Source organism: Clarias gariepinus, chromosome 9 (genome assembly GCF_024256425.1).
Source record: "Clarias gariepinus isolate MV-2021 ecotype Netherlands chromosome 9, CGAR_prim_01v2, whole genome shotgun sequence".
Classification (NCBI taxonomy): Eukaryota; Metazoa; Chordata; class Actinopteri; order Siluriformes; family Clariidae; genus Clarias; species Clarias gariepinus.
The window spans coordinates 31,973,052-31,991,471 of NC_071108.1; the positions used below are offsets into that span (position 1 = coordinate 31,973,052).

General features: G+C 38.3%; 1 protein-coding gene across 1 annotated transcript; it reads left to right on the forward strand.

The window, feature by feature from the left end:
* The first annotated feature begins 581 nt into the window (after positions 1-581).
* Positions 582-17,876, forward strand: npc1l1 (NPC1-like 1). The gene is made up of 19 exons (XM_053503820.1): positions 582-785; positions 1,703-3,023; positions 4,503-4,767; positions 4,845-4,945; positions 5,035-5,207; positions 5,388-5,516; positions 5,969-6,151; positions 6,353-6,467; positions 6,971-7,236; positions 7,391-7,480; positions 7,632-7,822; positions 10,820-10,947; positions 11,043-11,169; positions 11,325-11,383; positions 12,420-12,570; positions 13,794-14,025; positions 14,429-14,542; positions 14,813-14,975; positions 16,142-17,876. Exons 1-19 carry the CDS (start codon positions 729-731, stop codon positions 16,384-16,386), a joined length of 4,110 nt encoding a protein of 1,369 aa, XP_053359795.1. The 5' UTR covers positions 582-728; the 3' UTR covers positions 16,387-17,876.
* Positions 17,877-18,420: the final 544 nt, after the last annotated feature.

Here is an 18,420-nt window from a genome sequence, read left to right on the forward strand (position 1 = left end):
AGTCAAGGTTTTTAAAGGGTTTTTCATGCCTGTACTGTATTGTTAGGCCTGTTTGCAGACAGATACAGTATTATTTTTTATTATGATGATCTTTTTTTTGTCCTGATCTGTAATAAAGTACTGAAAAAAACACAAGGCCGGTTTTATATTAACTATTAACCTATTAATACACAATATAACATTTTATTGGATTAAGAAATAATAAATAAGAAATTATAAATAATTATTTAAAGGCAAAATTAATTTGATAATTTTTTCCCCTTCAGCTATCAATACTGAAGATTTGGGTATCAGTTGTGAGTATCAGTGTCGTAGCCATCATCCCCCTAAATTTTTTGGAACAGATGTTTAGGACTATGTTGTGGAATCACCTTTCCTTTTTTTATTAAGCAGATGTTTTTTTGTTTGCTTCACTGATACTGTACCTTGCTTCCAGTGTCCTCCCACAAGTTAATTATCAAACAAGCATAATAGTTTTGTGCTTTGTGATTGGCACTGAACACATCAGGCCAGATAAGAAACAGGCCATAGTCGATATCTGATACGATTCCATTGAGGAGGGCTGGAATTGTTACCTCCTTATTTACTTCTATTTTCTCAGGTATCTGTGGATACCAGATTGTTTTATCCCCTTTTCTCTGTTTTTTTTTCTCTCTCTTGATTTCCTTTTTCCCCCTGTTGGATGTATCACCTCTGTCACTTGGCAATTTCTTTCAGAAAGCGACAGAATGGGTGTCCTGACAAAGAACTGGGACCTCGTCTTTTTAACACTGGCTGCATATTTGGTACGTTTTCCTTTTAAATATATACATAAGTGCAGGTTAGAACTATATATATGTATTTTTGATAAGTGGTTTGAAATATGTAAGGAATAAGTGAATGGGAACAATGTCCAAATTTTTATGTATCAGATAATTATCGTGTTAAAATTAACTTTACTGTATTTAGCTGCATGTTTTTTCTACCTGCTTTGTGTTTTATCCACCTGCCTTTAAAAGAGTATACTGTACATTTACCCAGATTATAGGTTAGAAGAGTAGTCAGTTAAAAAGTCCTTACTGGCAAACATCATCTTAAGCACATAATTATTTCTCCTTAAAAATCATTTTTATGGTCAAGTTGTGTACAACAGAGTCTGATTGCTACATCAGACAGATATCTGTTAATAATGTGCTATTTTTATTTAATTGGTATAAATTATGAAATGCTTGAAGTAGACATACAGTATGAGGACAACAACAACAAATTAAATCCCTGAAATTCTCTGAATGTGATTCTATATCATTCAATATCATGCCATTTCATTTTATGGCCTGGCATATCTTATCATTGCTACCTATAGGGAGCACCCGTTGGAACAAGGAAAAAAAAGTGTTGGCATGTAACAAAGTCTCACTAGCTGCAATCTCTATTTTCAAGGCCGTGCGCTCACCTCAACCTTTCATGTATTATACAATAAATATTAAGTAATAAATGCATATTTACCTGTTTTGTCAAATTTTATTCCTACCTTCACACTCATTAATCAGAAAAGACTGGATTTGTTACTGTACATTGTCATGAAATTGTAAAACAGATTCACTTTAGTGTGGAACATTGGCACAAGCTCCACGCACCAAACACACAATTAGTGGTCAATAAGGAATGGTGGAAAAAGATTAGACTTCCTTTAAAAACTTTATTATTATCTCATCTGTTGCAGGTGCTTTGTGACGCTCAGCCTCAGCCTGGTCACTGTGTAATGTATGATGAATGTGGTCTAAACCCTGATGTAGAAAAGCCCCTGCTTCCTCCATACATACCCTGCAAAAGTTATCAGCCAGCAACCTTAACATCAGGCCAACACTACCAGCTACTGAAGGAGGTCTGTCCTATGTTAGACCAAGGTGTAAATAATTCATTTGCCTGCTGCACCCCTACTCAGTTGCGTGCTCTGCGAAACAGCCTGACCCTTTCCAAAGCTGTGCTGCTCCGATGCCCAGCCTGTACTTACAATTTTGCCCAGATACACTGTATAACCACCTGCAGTCCTAACCAGAGCCAGGTAGTCAACATCACCAGAACTGTGAACGTCACGATTGGTGGAGTGGAAAAAGATGGTGTGGTTGCATACCAGGCTTATGTTTCGACCAACTTCTCCGATGCGTCTTTCAGGTCCTGCCAGAATGTACGGATTCCAGCTACAGGTGGATATGCTATTGGTACCATGTGTGGCCAATATGGTTATAAGCAGTGCACACCACAGCGCTGGTTAGATTTCCAGGGTGACTCTAGCAATGGTCTGGCTCCACTCGATATTGATTTTAGACTTATTCTACCTAACGAGACCTCTGAGGTACCAGAGGGAATGGTTCCATATGCAGGTGTAGCGATAGGCTGTAACGAAACAACACCCATTGGGGAAAAAGAATGCTCATGCCAGGACTGTCTGGATGCATGCCCTGTAGTGCCTCCACCTGAACTAAGACCTGTGGCGTCTTCCAGCTTCATGATCGCAGGCATGAACGGTGTCCTTTTCATCTGTCTCATTGTCTTTATATTTTTGTCTCTCCTGTTCCTTGCTTTCCTTGTGGCAAAGTTTGTCTTCCAAACGCGAAAGAGTAAGTTGTCGAAAAGGGGCAAGGACAATAATGAAAATGAAGTGGACTTTAACAAAACAGTGGATCCCAAAGATATCACATGCTCTGATCGAGCAAGTCTGGCTGCACAAGAAATTCTGGGTTCGTTTTTTCAGAGGTGGGGAACGACAATGGCTAGGTACCCCAAGACGGTGATCGTTGTATGTCTGGTTGCAGTGGTGGCGTTTTCAACTGGGCTGATGCATATAGAACTGACTACTGATCCTGTTCAACTTTGGTCAGCTCCTAATAGCCGTGCAAGGCGTGAGAAGGACTTTCATGATGAGCATTTTTCTCCCTTTTTTCGTACCAACCAGCTGATTCTGACAGCTCCAGGCAGAGAAGGTTATGTGTATGACTCTTTGCTATTTGGCAAAACAAACATCAGCGGCCTCATCTCTAAAGGTTAGTAATTCAAGTGTCTTAAAAGTGTCTTTAGATTAAAATGGTTTCACTTATGATGATTAAAAAGCTTAGTGATAGTTACCATAGTAACACAACACATTGGATTTCAATTCCGTTCCTATTGACTGCTATGTTCAACACATCTAACATCCCATCTAACATTAACCCCACATAACATTAACACATTTAAACTGATAATCACGTATATACCAGTAAACTGCTTACAGGACCATGGGTACACATGCCCGCAGGGACCAAAAACAAACCTCTGGTTTGATCTGGTTTGCCACTGCTATTACTGATAAAAAAGGCTCCAGAACACCCAGTACATCACAGTCCGCCACTTATGGGGCTAAGGCCAGATCCCAACCCATGGTATACATCAGACAAGCAAGTCGATTAACAGAAGTCCCACCCCCAACCCACAGCACCCTGTTGCCAGACACCATAACACACTCCCAGAGTCTATCGTTCCAGAGCTGCCCTGGTGGCACAGGGGGAACCCAAAACCTCAGTGGTTTTAATGTTAATGTTTTTAATGTTTGGTGTACAATCTAACTTATGCTGCAGCGATGGTGCATTACAGATTCTGGTTAGTCCAAAGGTTTTTAATAAACTACGACAGTATTGCTGTAGTGTAAATCAATTTAATCAGAATGATTTATAACTCATTCTATCTAATATGTTAAAATATGTTGTTTAAAAAAACAAAGAAAAAAAAATTGTCGATATATCTCTGTAAGAAAACATTTGTTTAACATTATGGAAGGAATCTCTAGTGTCCTCACTTTTTAATAGTCATTGCATTTTTCACTTTACACAATTCTTCATGTCAGAGGACTGCTTTGTGTTGTAGGTAACGACAACCTGCATGCGGTTGTTGTTTTTTTGTCTTAACATGTTAACAACGAGAAAAAAAAAAAAGAGAATGCGCTGAAGGAACTGTTTATACCTAATATAACATAAATCCTAAAAGGAACTAACCTGCCTTGCACATGTTCCACAACACTAAGTGGAATAATAAATAGTTAAAAAGTGCATGATGTTGTTTCTTAATAGAGAATAGTATACCCACTGGCAAATTTCAGTGGTATTAGAGGATGTTCAAGGCAACCTATTACTGTACATGCAAAAATTTGCTAATCAGATTTTCCCCTAATGTGACCGCATATACTGTAAGTAGATACACCTTTTATGGCTCTGCTGCTTCGTGGAGGGGTGTGGCTCAGCAGTAGCCCATTTACATAAAAAAAAGGAATAAAACAGATGTTTTAGGTATGAAAAAAAATGCATTATCTGAGGAGTACTTCAGCTAAAGCATTAATACATACGAGTTTACAGACCTGCATTAACCTGTTAAAGAAATGGCAAAAAACGGGACCTTTAATGCTATAATGTCTTACATGTCTATACCTGAAAACGTACTAAAAATATTTAAGCAAGTAGTCTGTAATACTTAAAGCCTTACTGTTTTCACAGACCTCATTTTTCAACTACTGGAGCTTCAAGAAAGAATCCAGGCAATCAATTTCTGGTCGGAAGACCTTCAACGAAATACCAGCCTTAAGGATGTGTGCTATGCTCCACTTAATCCAGTAAACCCTGCTCTTTCTGACTGCGCTGTTAACGGTCTTCCTCAGTACTTCCAAAACAGCATTGATAATCTGAACGCAAAGGCCAACATGACCGAGTTAGGCGTGACTAAAGAGGTCGACTGGAGAGATCATTTAATCTACTGCCTCAAGTAAGTCTCATTCTCCTTGAGCAAAATGTTGCTATTACCATGCCACTGAGTTGAACCTTGATTTATGCTCTACACAGCTCTCCATTGTCTTTTAAAGACATCACTGCACTTGGCATGAGTTGTATGGCTGACTATGGAGGACCTGTTTTTCCCTTCTTGGCTGTAGGCGGATATGAAAGTAAGACAACCGAAAGACCGAAGTGAACAGTCATTGTCACACATTTCCCTATATAGGGAAAAGGTTCATGAGTTATGCCTTGCTTTCAGATGATGACTACACAGATGCTGAAGCCTTCATTCTCACATTTTCTTTGAATAACTATCCACGGGATGACCCAAAGTTCAATGTGGTGCAAGAATGGGAATCAAAGTTCTTGGAGATAGTACAGGAATACCAGAGAAATCCAAGCACCAACTTTACTTTTGCCTACATGGCTGAGGTGAGATTCTAAATGTTACTATTTATTGTACAAATACAGCTCAACACAATTCTCATGCACACATTTTTGACACACAGGCTTTGTCATTTAATGTAAAGTGGGGTTAATCAATCTGAAGTCTCCCAATATACTGTACACTTTCTTTCCATTACCAATTCCCAATGGTCTATTTCCCTGCAGCGATCTTTGGAAGATGAAATAAACAGAACAACAATTGAGGACATCCCCATCTTTATGATCAGTTATGCAGTCATCTTTTTGTATATTGCCGTGGCTCTGGGAGAATACTCATCCTTCAAACGTATTCTGGTGAGTCATTAGGGTTTCGTTCAATCATGTTTGCAGGATTTGTGGTTAAACGTTTAAGATGTGGCCTAAGGGTGAGATTAGCTTTTAAATAGTCCGAAAAAAAAAGAAAAAAAGAAAAATCACCATTACTGTGTGTAATTCCCACCAAGTCATTGCTGTCAATGCAACAGTTATGGATTCCCCTTAGTGGAAAGTCCCTCAGTCTCAGCCACATACTGAAAGTGGCAAAAAACGATTAATGAACGAATGGGAAGTACCAGTATATCCAAACATGACATTGCATTAATCATACCAAAACAATAATCAAATGGTAATACATTTGATCAATATTTATATATTAATCGATAACCTAACACACCCTTAGCAGAAATATAGTAGGGCAAACAGGGAAGTCCTGACAGTTTACTTTACTGAATCGATTTCCTTGTCTTTATATTTCCTCACTTCACCAGGTGGACTCAAAGTTCCTTGTCGGCTTTGGGGGCATATTGGTAGTAGGCTGTTCAGTTCTATCCTCCATGGGTTTCTATGCTTGGATAGGAATCCCATCCTCTCTAGTCATTCTGCAGGTGGTCCCCTTTCTAGTCCTGGCTGTAGGAGCTGACAACATCTTTATCTTTGTTCTGGAGTACCAGGTATTTCTCTCAAATTAGTTACTGTTTAAATGAGCAACTCCTTGTCCTTGGTTCATCCGTTTACGTTTCCTGAACAGCATAATTGAGCACTATCGGGTTTATCTTCTCTTGCCTAGCTTTATCATACCATTCATCTGATTAGCAGTTATTTTTACTTCTTTATCAGAACATTTTAAGCTTTATCTCCTCTTGAATTTTCAGCGAGATGTCCGCCGTCCAGGAGAGCAGCGAGAGGAGCACATCGGTCGAGTCCTTGGAAATGTCGCTCCCAGCATGCTTCTTTGTAGCATGTCTGAATCTGTTTGCTTCTTCTTGGGTGAGTTTTACCAAACTATATCAGTTATCTCGGTTCATAGGTTTGTAACCCTAGTCGTGGCCACCCACTATACAACCCACTTCAACTCAGGAAGGAATATTAATTAGTGAAAACACTAAAATGCACAGAACAGGGGATATCCCAGGACTGAGTTTAGACAAGTGTGACTTCTGTAGGTCTCTCCAAACAGAAGTCACACTAAATGGCACAGAACAGGGGAGAACCCAGGACTGAGTTTAGACAAGTGTGACGTCTGTAGGTCTCTCCAAACCTTACTTGGCAGCAGCCCGAACCAATGAACTGATATGACCTATTATCACTAGTAATATTATTTGCATATTTATTGCTCGGGAGGTTATCATGACCCATGTATATTGCTTTAGTGCCCATAGTAGATGATAATGAAGTATATGCAGGGGTTATACACAGTTTCACTCATAATTTCCCAGTATCCTCCCAATACTCAATAAAGTGTGTGTGTGTGTGTGTATGTGTGATTCCAGGTGCTTTGAGTACAATGCCTGCTGTGAAGTCTTTTGCGCTCTATGCTGCCTTCGCCGTCCTAATGGACTTTGTGCTGCAGATGAGTGCATTTGTGGCACTGCTGTCTTTAGACACTCGGCGACAAGATTCAAATCGCTGCGAAATAGCTTGCTGTGTCACTGTTAAGCAACCACGATCTTCCAAACCCAATGAGGGCATCCTCCTTCCCTTAATGCAGAAATATTATGCCCCGGCACTGCTCCACCCGGTTTCCAGGATAGTAGTGGTACGACCCTTACAATTAAAAAATAAATCATCATATGGTTGGCAAAATATAATAATTCTTAAACTGTTCCAATGTAAAAGGATCATACTGAATTACATTGTTAGATATTACAGTATGTGTAGGTTCACAGGCTCAAATTTGTTCCACCATGCAGATCGTGGTGTTCCTCTGCTTCTTCTGTGCCTCCATCTACCTGATGTTCAATGTGAAGGTGGGCTTGGATCAGGAGCTGGCCATGCCATCAGTAAGTGCCAGTCAATAAGACATAACTAACACCGGGACCTGTGTGGTAGAGTTTCCAAATTGTATTTATTTAACAAAGACTGTCATATACTGTATAACTGTTTCACAGTTTCTTTCTTATCACCATCGCCTTTCTCTGTTCACTTTTACAGGACTCCTACATGTTGACATACTTTGCATACCTGTACAAGTACTTTGAGGTTGGTGTTCCTGTATATTTTGTCACAACAAAAGGCTATAACTTCTCGAGTGATAGTGGCATGAACGCAGTGTGTTCCAGTGTTGGCTGCAACCAGTTCTCCCTCACCCAAAAGATCCAGTATGCCACATCATTTCCTAACATGTGAGTGCACACAATTTTCCTCTAGATTAATATATAAATGTGCTAAATACAATACAGAACTTTTCTGCTAAATTTGTCATGGTAAGAGCTGGAATTTGTGTGTGTGGCAAAACAGAAAATTGCCCTAATGTCCAGAGATCGGAATATTGTTGATGCCACAGGTATCTATGGGGCATGATTTTCCCTATCAATCGAAGCAACGCTCTATGTTGTGCAGTGAGTGGGTGGATAACACTTTCCTCTTAGTTTGACACACACACACACACACACACACACACACACACACACACAAACACACACACACATACAAAAATCACAATAAAATGTTTTTTTTTTAATAAAAAGGAATAATAGGAGAAAGAGGAGACTGAAAGTAAAACTTGTTCTTGGTCATTCTGGCTGCTTTATTATTAATTTGCAGGTTATTTTCTTTACCATGATGCCACTGTCTTAACCTGTTTACTATAATTCTAGTTCGGAGCTTATCTGATTTACAATAATGATAGCTGCTAACATTACCTATATACTATTATGCTAGTTTGTAATGATCATAATGATACACATTTCCACCTTTGGCCAAGGTATAATACTGACCTTGGGCTTAGGATTATCTTCTAATAGTGGTTTTATCTATATCTTTTACAGCAGTGTTAAAAAAAAATGGTTCAGGGCAAGAGCCACACTAGCTTCTATCTTTTTGCAGCTTTGGTGATTTTTAAAAGATGCCAATGAAAATAGGCTTGTTACAGTATGGGATAGTCAATAAATGTTAATAGCTGTTAGATAAGGAGATAAGCGTAAGCTATAGGGTCATGGAATGTTTAGCCCTCTAGACTTGGTAATTGCCTGAATGTTTTTTTCGGCTCACGATGCAATTGATACCGTATATATACAGTGAGGTCAATAAGTATTTGATCACCCCATGATTTTGCAAGTTCTCTTACTTAGAAATCATGGAGGGGTCTACAATTTTCAGCTTAGGTGCATTTCCACTGTGAGAGACAGAATCTAAAAAGAAAAATCCGGAAATCACATTGTATGATTTTTATAACAATTTATTTGTGAATTACTGTGTCAAATAAGTATTTGATCACTTGCTTATCAGCCAGATTTCTGACCATCAAAGACCAGTTATTTTGCTTTTAAATAGTCCATATCTTTCTTACGGAGCAACTCCCTGGTTTTCCTGGCTGTGTCCTTTGGGTCATTGTCATGTTGTAAGACCCAGCCACGACCCATCTTTAATGCTCTGACTGAGGGAAGGAGGTTGTTACCCAATATGTCACAATACATAGCCCTGGTTATCCTCTACTTAATACAGTGCAGTCGTCCTGTCCCCTGTGCAGAAAAACACCCAGAGAGCATGATGCTTCCAGCCCCATGCTTCAGTGTAGGTATGGTACTATTGGGATGATTCTCATCATTCTTCTTCCTCCAAACACGGCGAATGGAGTTAAGACCAAAAAGTTCTACTTTGGTCTCATCTGACCACAGGACGTTCTTCCATGACTCCTTTGGATCATCCAGATGGTGCCTGGCATGGTACAATATAACATGATACTCGGTACTCGTAAACCAAGACAATGCAAGTTTTTCAAGTCAAAATTTGTTAAAACTCTTTGCTCGTCTTGCGGAACACTCGCGAACCGCGTTACTCGTAATCCAAGGTTCCACTGTGTGTATATATATATATAAAGTGGATGTCATACATACAGTGTTTCACTTCAGACATTTTTGGGATAAGGTGGCAATTGTATTGGGGTGATAGACACACCTCATTTTGTGTTTTCTTATTATATGGTCTCATTGCCTTATATTGGGGCCAATCTCAAAAGACAACCTTTTTCAATGTGGCATCAATTTCAAAATTCTGTGGGTATAAAAAGCTGGTATTGTCAGTAAGTCATTTCAAGTTCATCATTTAAACAGCCATGAACACACGACATCACTTAACGGACGTGCAGCACCACCTGGCCATAGTGAGCCTTTGTCACGCTGGCAGTCAGATGTTGCTCGTGAACTTGGTGTGTCTCAAAATGTCATCAGCAGACTTGCATCAAGACACAGAACTACTGGCAGAGTTTATGACAGATCCAGGAGTGGAGCCCCACGAGTGACAGACCGGAACGATGACCAATACCTAAGGACCTACTGTATGCACTCAGACATCGTTTTGCAACTGCCACACAGCTGCAGGCCCGTTTACGAGATGTGAGGGTACTAGGGTTTCCAGACAAACCATTCGCAACCGACTCCACCACTTTGGCTTGAATGCCAGACGACCGTTGCAGGTGCCTCCACTGACACCAAGACACCATCGTGAACGTTTGCACTGGGCACAAGACCATGTGACCTGGACAATGCAGCAGTGGTCTACCGTCCTGTTCACTGATGAGTGTCGGGTCAGTGTTGATGGAGAAGGCGAGGTGAGCGATACGCTGAGGTCAACATGGTCCCCAGGGTTTGCTTTGGTGGAGGAGGTGCAACAGTCTGTGCTGGCATTACCAGTCAGCGCAAAACAGATTTGGTTATTGTACATGGCTCAGTCACTGCACGTTCTTACCTCAGAGACATCATAGAACCCATCATCATCCCCCAATTCCACCAGAACACCCCCAACTTTCAGTTCATGGATGATAATGCTCCACCACATCGTGGCATAATTGTCACAGCTCGACTTCAGGTTACATTTATTTTGATTCCCAAAGGAAACTCTAATTTACTTTTATATTACATTCATTATTTTTTTTGTATTATTATTTTGTTACAATTATTTGTTGTATTTCAGTGTATATTATTTGTATCATGATTTGACTAAAACCTAAAACGATAAGAGATTTTCCTTTCAACAACAAGCTCAATTATGCATTATACAATATTTGATTTTGTGATGATCGATCTATCTATCTATCTATCTATCTATCTATCTATCTATCTATCTATCTATCTATCCTTTGAAAGTAGACATCTAAAACAATGCCATATCCTAAATTTCAGATCATACTTGGCTATCCCAGCATCTTCCTGGGTGGATGATTTCATTGACTGGCTAAATCCCCAATCCAGGTGCTGTCGTACTTACCTCCTCGGAAGTAACAAAGGGAAATTCTGTCCTGCTTATGAGAGTGTGTATAAGCCACACAGTCATATTACAGTCATACTGTTGTTTTATTGACGTACTATTTTAATTTATAGTGCTACTATACACTTTTATCTCTAGACCTCTTTATATGTAAGAAGTGTATGCAAGAAGCAGATGACGGTGTCTTGCGTCCATCTGTAACGGAGTTTAACGAGTTTCTCCCAAGCTTTCTCGGCAACCGGCCAGACTTACTGTGTCCCAAAGGGTAGGTGGTGCTCAAATTGCTAAAACCATGATTTATTTTCTGCATTTTAAAAAAGTGGTTAGGAGTCTCAGAGAGGAAAAAGCATTACTGCAAAGGTTTACTATTAATTAAATTTTATTCATATTATTATTATTATTATTATTATTTCCCCACAGTGGTTTGGGGGCTTATGATACATCTGTGGTCATGGACAATGTGACTGGAGAGATATTAGGTAAGGTGAAAAAAATATTTGAAATATGTGCAAGCATTACAGTATAATGTACAGCAGTATACAGTATAGTAAACATCATTCCCCAAATTAGCAATACTATGAAAACATATGATCAGTTTAAACTAACCCTAAAATTACCAATGAATTATGGGGACTAACCCAAAATGTGCTGTAGAGGAAAAAACAGTACACATGCTCACCCAAAGAATTTGCAATACGTTAAAAAAATTTAACTAAAACCTAAAACAGGCTGAAAGACCAGTTTTAGATGTACAGTAACAGAAAAACCTCAAGCTAGCATTTTGGTAAGCAGGCTAACCTAAAAATTAGCAAACATTATATTAATCAAATTATCCCAAAGACTAGTATAAGAGTAAACAGATTAACTTACAGTTAATTAACTTTATATTTAAGAAACTGACTTAAAATTTAGCATTATAAATTAAAAACTGAATAAAAACTAAAACTAGCTTTTTAGTTAACAGACTAACTAAACCATTAGCGTTAGATTAGGAATTATAGCATCATAGTAACCTATATAATCTAAGAATGTCATTATAACCACACTACAACAAAAACTAGCATTAGCATAGGCAGAGTAACCCTAAATGAAACAGGAAATAGACTAACCTAAAACGTAGGAGTAGAGTACTGTAAGTAACGATGCATTGAATCAACAAGTTTAAACAAAAGACTTAAATTAAAGCAAAAAAAAATCTGAAATTAAATTAATTTGACTAATTTAAATATAAGCATTGGAAAAAATTAGTTACTCCAAAAACTAGCATTATAGAAAACCTATGCATTAAGAACTACAAACATTTAATCTTTCTCACACTTTTATTCTATATATGAGTGTTTCATTTGCCCCTCCTCTCTTAAGATATTTGTGATTTTCTTTGAAAATTTTCTGTATCATAACATTTCCACAGCATCAGAAATACCAACAGACAGATGAATTATAATGATAACTCTAATAATAAATGTTCTTTCTCTCTATCTCTCACTCTCTGTGTCTGTCTGTATGTGTGTGAAGCATCTCGGTTCATGGCGTATCACACTCCTCTCACTAACTCACAGGAGTTTACAAATGCTCTGGTCACGGCGAGAGAGATCGCTCACAATATCACCATGACTATGAGAAGTGTGCCAGGCACGGCAGAAGACTTCGAGGTTTTCCCCTATACGTGAGCAACTCATTTCTACCCTTCACCCATTTGCATGTCTTTCTCTATCTCTTTGACCATGACACTGTCACCCTGCGATTAGATATGAGATGATTATGTGATTATGGCCTTATGCAAAAGATAGTGCTGATGCAGAGTCTAGGAGACTAAAATGTGTAGGTCTGTTGCTATTGTTAAGTTTAGAAGATAGGTACTATGCATTTCTGAGTAGAATCTCATCAGTTCATGTATAGAAATGTAACTTCAAGTAACAAGAGATGTTATTGGCATTGGTTTACACTTATTTGTTTCAGATCTTAAAAATAAGTTTAAATAGACGGCAAAGATAACCTGAGTAACCTGAGTTTGATTCCCACCTTGAGTCTGTGTACATGGAGTTTGCATGTTCTTCCCATGGCTGGTAGGTTTTCTCTGGGTGCTCCGGTTTCCTCCCACAGTCTAAAGACATGCAGAGTAGGCTGATTGGCATTCCCAAACTGCCCATATTGTATGAATGTGTGTATCTGTGCCCTGCGATGAATTGGATAAGCAGGATAAGCAGTACAGTTAATGAATGAGTGAGAGTAAGTGAGTGAGTGAGTGAGAGTTTTTACAAAAGGGAAGATCTTTTATCCTGAATTGTTTCCTGTGACACATCTTACAGCATGCCATACCATCACAATTTTTTTATCCATTAAGGTGGTGCATCCATCTACAAATTGTTACATTAAAAAAATATAATGTATTATAATTAGTGCATTAATGATGACCTACTATCTGACCGATAATTCAACAGAGTTGTGGTCATATTTTGGAACTATGTTGCCCCCTACTGACAGCACCCTTTCTAGGTCAATTGAAAAGAACCACTTTAAGCAAATACTCCTTTATTTTCTATGAATGATGGCACATTTATTGGCACCTGGAGCCTATCGCGGGAAACTTAGGGCAACACTACAGGCAATTTGGGGAATGCCACTTAGCCTAATCTGCATGGCTTTGGACTGTGGGAGAAAACTCACCAGGCACAGGGAGAACATGCAAACTTCATGCACACAGAGGTCGGAATTGAACCTGGACCCTGGAGGTGCAAGACGACAGTGCTAACCACTAAGCCACCACGCCATATAAGCAAATACTTAGCTCAGTACACAATGTGTTCTATACTGGTAATTGGTATATAATATATAATAATAATATATTGACTTGAATAATGTGACTGTTGCACTCCGTCTCCTCTGCAGTGTCACGTATGTGTACTACGAGCAGTACATTGGCATTGTGTATGAAGGCCTGGTGAACCTCTCGCTCTGTTTGATACCCACCTTTGTGGTGTGCTGCATCCTGCTCGGCATGGACCTGCGCTCAGGTCTCCTCAACCTTCTCACCATACTAATGATCACTGTGGATACAGTGGGTGTCATGACACTGTGGGGCATTGACTACAACGCTGTGTCGTTAATCAACCTTGTCACGGTGAGTGAAAATGAAATAAAGGCTAATATCAATTTCACAACGTGTATACATATTCAGTGCTATTCAAGTGTTGTTAGATGAGGAGTAAAACAGTTAGAGACATGCTATTTTGGGAAAGGTTTAAGGACATGGTTCTGACAATCAGATTTAATTTTAGTAGAAGTTGATTGTTTTCCCATTAAAGCAAATCCTGATGGGATTTATTCTTTATACACAACATAAATTTGTCAATGCTTACATTTTGCTTCATTAAAAAAATCTGAACCTATAAGTTAATTTCTGTAATCCTCTATGTATTAAAACAAAAACCCTAATGATCTTGTTAGGATATCAAGAATGATGATGAAGAAGTCCAACAATTATACAATTTTTGTAATGATTTCTCCTGTCTTACTTTCTTCAGGCTGTGGGGATATCAGTGGAGTTTGTGTCTCATTTAACACGCTCCTTCGCCCTGAGCACTATGTCCAATAAGGTGGAGAGGGCCAAAGATGCTACAGCTAAGATGGGTAGTGCGGTAGGTGCTTCAGCTGCCTATAACTAGACATTTGACATTTAAAACATAGCTATCTCAATATCCAAAACCATACTATACCCAGTGTGTATAGGGCATTAACCCTAACCCTAAAAAACATCATGCTCATATTAAAATATTTGTGCTTGAAAAAGGTGCTCCCAATATTCTTTACACATCTCCTATTAATAGCTGACCACAGCAGCGCTCTTCCTGTGATGTATCTGTGAGGGTGCTTTTACTGATTCATGTACTGTGTGTCATGTCTGACAGGTGTTTGCTGGCGTTGCTATGACCAACCTGCCTGGAATCGTCGTGCTGGCATTCGCTAAAGCTCAGCTCATCCAGATCTTCTTCTTCCGTCTTAATCTGGTCATCACGCTGCTGGGAATGGCACACGGTCTCATCTTCCTGCCTGTGCTGCTCAGCTTTTTTGGTATGACACACATAGAGATGTACATGTACATACAGTTTCTCTTTTGCTTTTGTTCTTTTTTTTTTTAATGGTTAACTTTATGGATTTTTGTAAAAAATCCTGTTACTTTAGATTCAGTGTATGATAATGTTACTTGTTGCTTGGTGGTATATATTAAAAATTATTTAAGGATCAACATATTTAAATTACGGTCAGAATCTGAACTTAGTTAAAATGTTTAAGTTGAACAAAATGGTTAGGTGCAACTCTAATTTGCTGGTGTTTGAGCCAGGTTGCCACTACTGGGCTCTCTTAAAACTATACCTATACAGGATCTAATACCCAGATCCTGGAGATGCAGGGCATCCTCAGTGCCATTCCCAATTATTGCATGATGAGTATCGGGCATAAAACCTGTGCCAAAAACTTCTGATATGGCAAGAAAAGGAGAATAAAATAGACACATCGATACATAAAACCTGCACAAGGTTTGCAAAAATCTTCCAATTAAATTATTAATAAATGTTAATGTTAAACATCAGTCATTTTAAGAATCCATACCCTTGCCTCACATGTGCATTCAGAATTAACTGGATGTTTACATTTGAAGGTTAAAATATATTTGTAAGACAAAAGTCAATTAAGCAAACCATATTCTAGTTTTTGTGTATTAGCACCCTTGGGACATAATTACTACTTTACATTTTCTCAAATAATGTCAGATTGGATGGAGTCTGTTTAGACTCAGATTAAGGGTGGAATTTTCAGTCTGCTCAACCTATTTCAAAGCAGAACAGGTTTTCTTTTAAGATCACCCTGTATTTGACCCCATCCTCCCTAACTTCAACCCTGTGACCAGTTTCCCATATTTGCTGATGGAAAACATCTACACAACTTGATGCTACCACCACTACGCTTCACAGTGAGGCTGATTTTCTTAATGTTATGAGCATAGCACTTTGTACCCAGGCCAGACAACTTTGGTATCAGTATCGTCCAACCAGAATGTGTTTTTCCGTATAGTGGTTTGTGCGTTCAAACCAAAACATACAGTATAATCCTAATTATGTCCATTTACATTGTATCATTACAATGTTTAGGAAAAGCCCAAGGGGGTAAATAATTACATAAAAACATGTAGTAAACTCCAGACATTCACCTGAAATCTCTACTGCATTTCTCTGCAGGCCCGTCTGTAAACAAGGCTTTGCTGCTACAGCTTCAAAGAAAAAAAGACCTAGAGATGGAGCAGCGCAACAAAGCAGTTTACAAAAATGATGGCTTTGATACGAACGAGAATCATGCTGGATCAGAGCCCAACAATGCCACAAAGGTGCCCAAAATTTATGAAGAAGTGAAGCTAGACCCAGAGATGACACCAGAACCAAGCAAGGAGGACACCAAAAATATCCAGAGCAATGTTTGTCTTTAGTTCTGTGACAACCCTCCTATTCTGCTGCTCTTCCTCCTGATTGGAGATCGTTGGCAGAGAATGAAAAGGATGGTTTATTAACAATAGGACTCAACAATAGTCAGTATACACACTAGTGCAATATAAGGGTCAGAAGAACTGCTTTATAGGGATAAAGCTAAAGTTTTTCACCTCGGCAATACAGTTGTGTGTTTTACCTGCTCTAACACCTGCTCTAACACAGTTTGCAAAAATGGAATTGGGCATGGCGATGAAATATTGCTTGATTATACAAGTTAAATTTGGCTTGTGGTTAATGCCACGTAAAAATGGATGATACTTGTTGATAATGGTATCACGTCCAGTCTTTCACTAATTACAGTACAAATAACAACTATTTGACGGGAGCTGCCTGTTTGTTAGAACCTAAGAAACCTCATTTAGTCATTTAGACACAATCACAAAAGTGCCTATAGACCTTAAAAGATTGACAAGTTTATATTGATAGTTTATAAAGCTAAGGATACAGGATACTTGACTTGATAAATGTAGATATAGTTAGTTAGATAATTCATGTTTAGTTTAGGTTGTAGTTTAATGCATTTAACAGATGGAAACATCAATGCACTATCAATGCTAACAAAGCTATTATTTAAACATACAAAGAAACTGATTAATTACTAATTAGTAACTAGCTAAATGTTTTGCTAGCAATGCTAGTGGTTCTATATCTTTCCAGCTAAGCACTGGGACATAGATAGCATCAACTTTAAAAAATTTTATTTTATTTTACATAGTCTTACACCTGGTAAAATCTTACAGCCAATTTTTGTCAAAGTTACAGATATGGCTAACATTATCCTTCACTCCATCTGCGCTGCTCAGAACCATGCTAGTCATTTGCTAGCAAGTTAATAAACTTTTAAAGTGCATTCAGCTGCTGCAGGACATTACATGAACAATTCAATTTGGAATTCATGTCGAAGCTTATAGTGTTACTGTATATATACTGTACCACATGCCCCACAGGGAGGTAATTAATCTAAAAAAAAAATAAAAAAAAATGCTATCTTCTAAGGTAGTCTCCTCTATGAATTAACTGTAAAGATCAAATGTTGCATGTAAAAAAAAAAATAGGATAAATTGAATATCTAGGCATTATTTGCATAACTTCCTTCGCCTAATTCTGCTTTGTAAAAAAACTTATTTGTTAGAGCAGGACAAACTGCAAACAAAATGTGTCACCTCTAAGAGCCTTAAAATAGGCTTCATAACAGTCGCTATGTAAAGCTGTTAATAGGGTGTTAGCATTTCCTTGAATGCTTAAGAGAGATTTTTTTTATTTTTTACACATATTTTCTTTTTTGTTGGTTGTACTGTACTTTATTTAATTCCATTACATTTGCATATAATGTCTTTTTGTTGAAACACTACTGCTGCCATACTGTACACTCCAGTAAAATTTGACTGTGTCATAAAATAAAATATGCGCTGTTGGGGTGAGGAATGCACTCTGGGTATTTGAGTGTGTGTTTGCAAGTTCATCAAACTGCTGATGCAATGCTACCTGCAGGTTATTAAAAAAGAGATCCAATAAATAACCAAACAGGACAGGACCAGTTGTGGATATGGGATTGCGGAATAGTTATTGGCTCTTTGAACCTAGTTTTGCAAGGTGAACTGTCACCTTGCAAATCTACAGACCTTGCATTTTTAATATCTAGTTAAGCAGTTATATATACGTATTTGTGTGTGTGTGAGTGTACTGAACCCTTCTAAATATGATTAAATTAAATCTTAAGAAAAGTGTTCCTTAAACCAAAGTGAGAAAAGATATTTGTTAGAACTCCTGACATCTGACATTCTGTTTTTCTCCCACAGTCTAACTGGTGTTTCCAAATAGTATGTAAGTGTGTATGCTTGTGCAGTGTGTTGGGTCGCACCCCGAGTTTAATGGGAAAGGCTTCTGTGACCCCTCATTAGGGTGTCAATCAGCATACAGAATGAACAAATGGATTAATTAATAATTAAACCAAATTGTTAACTTGTATGTAC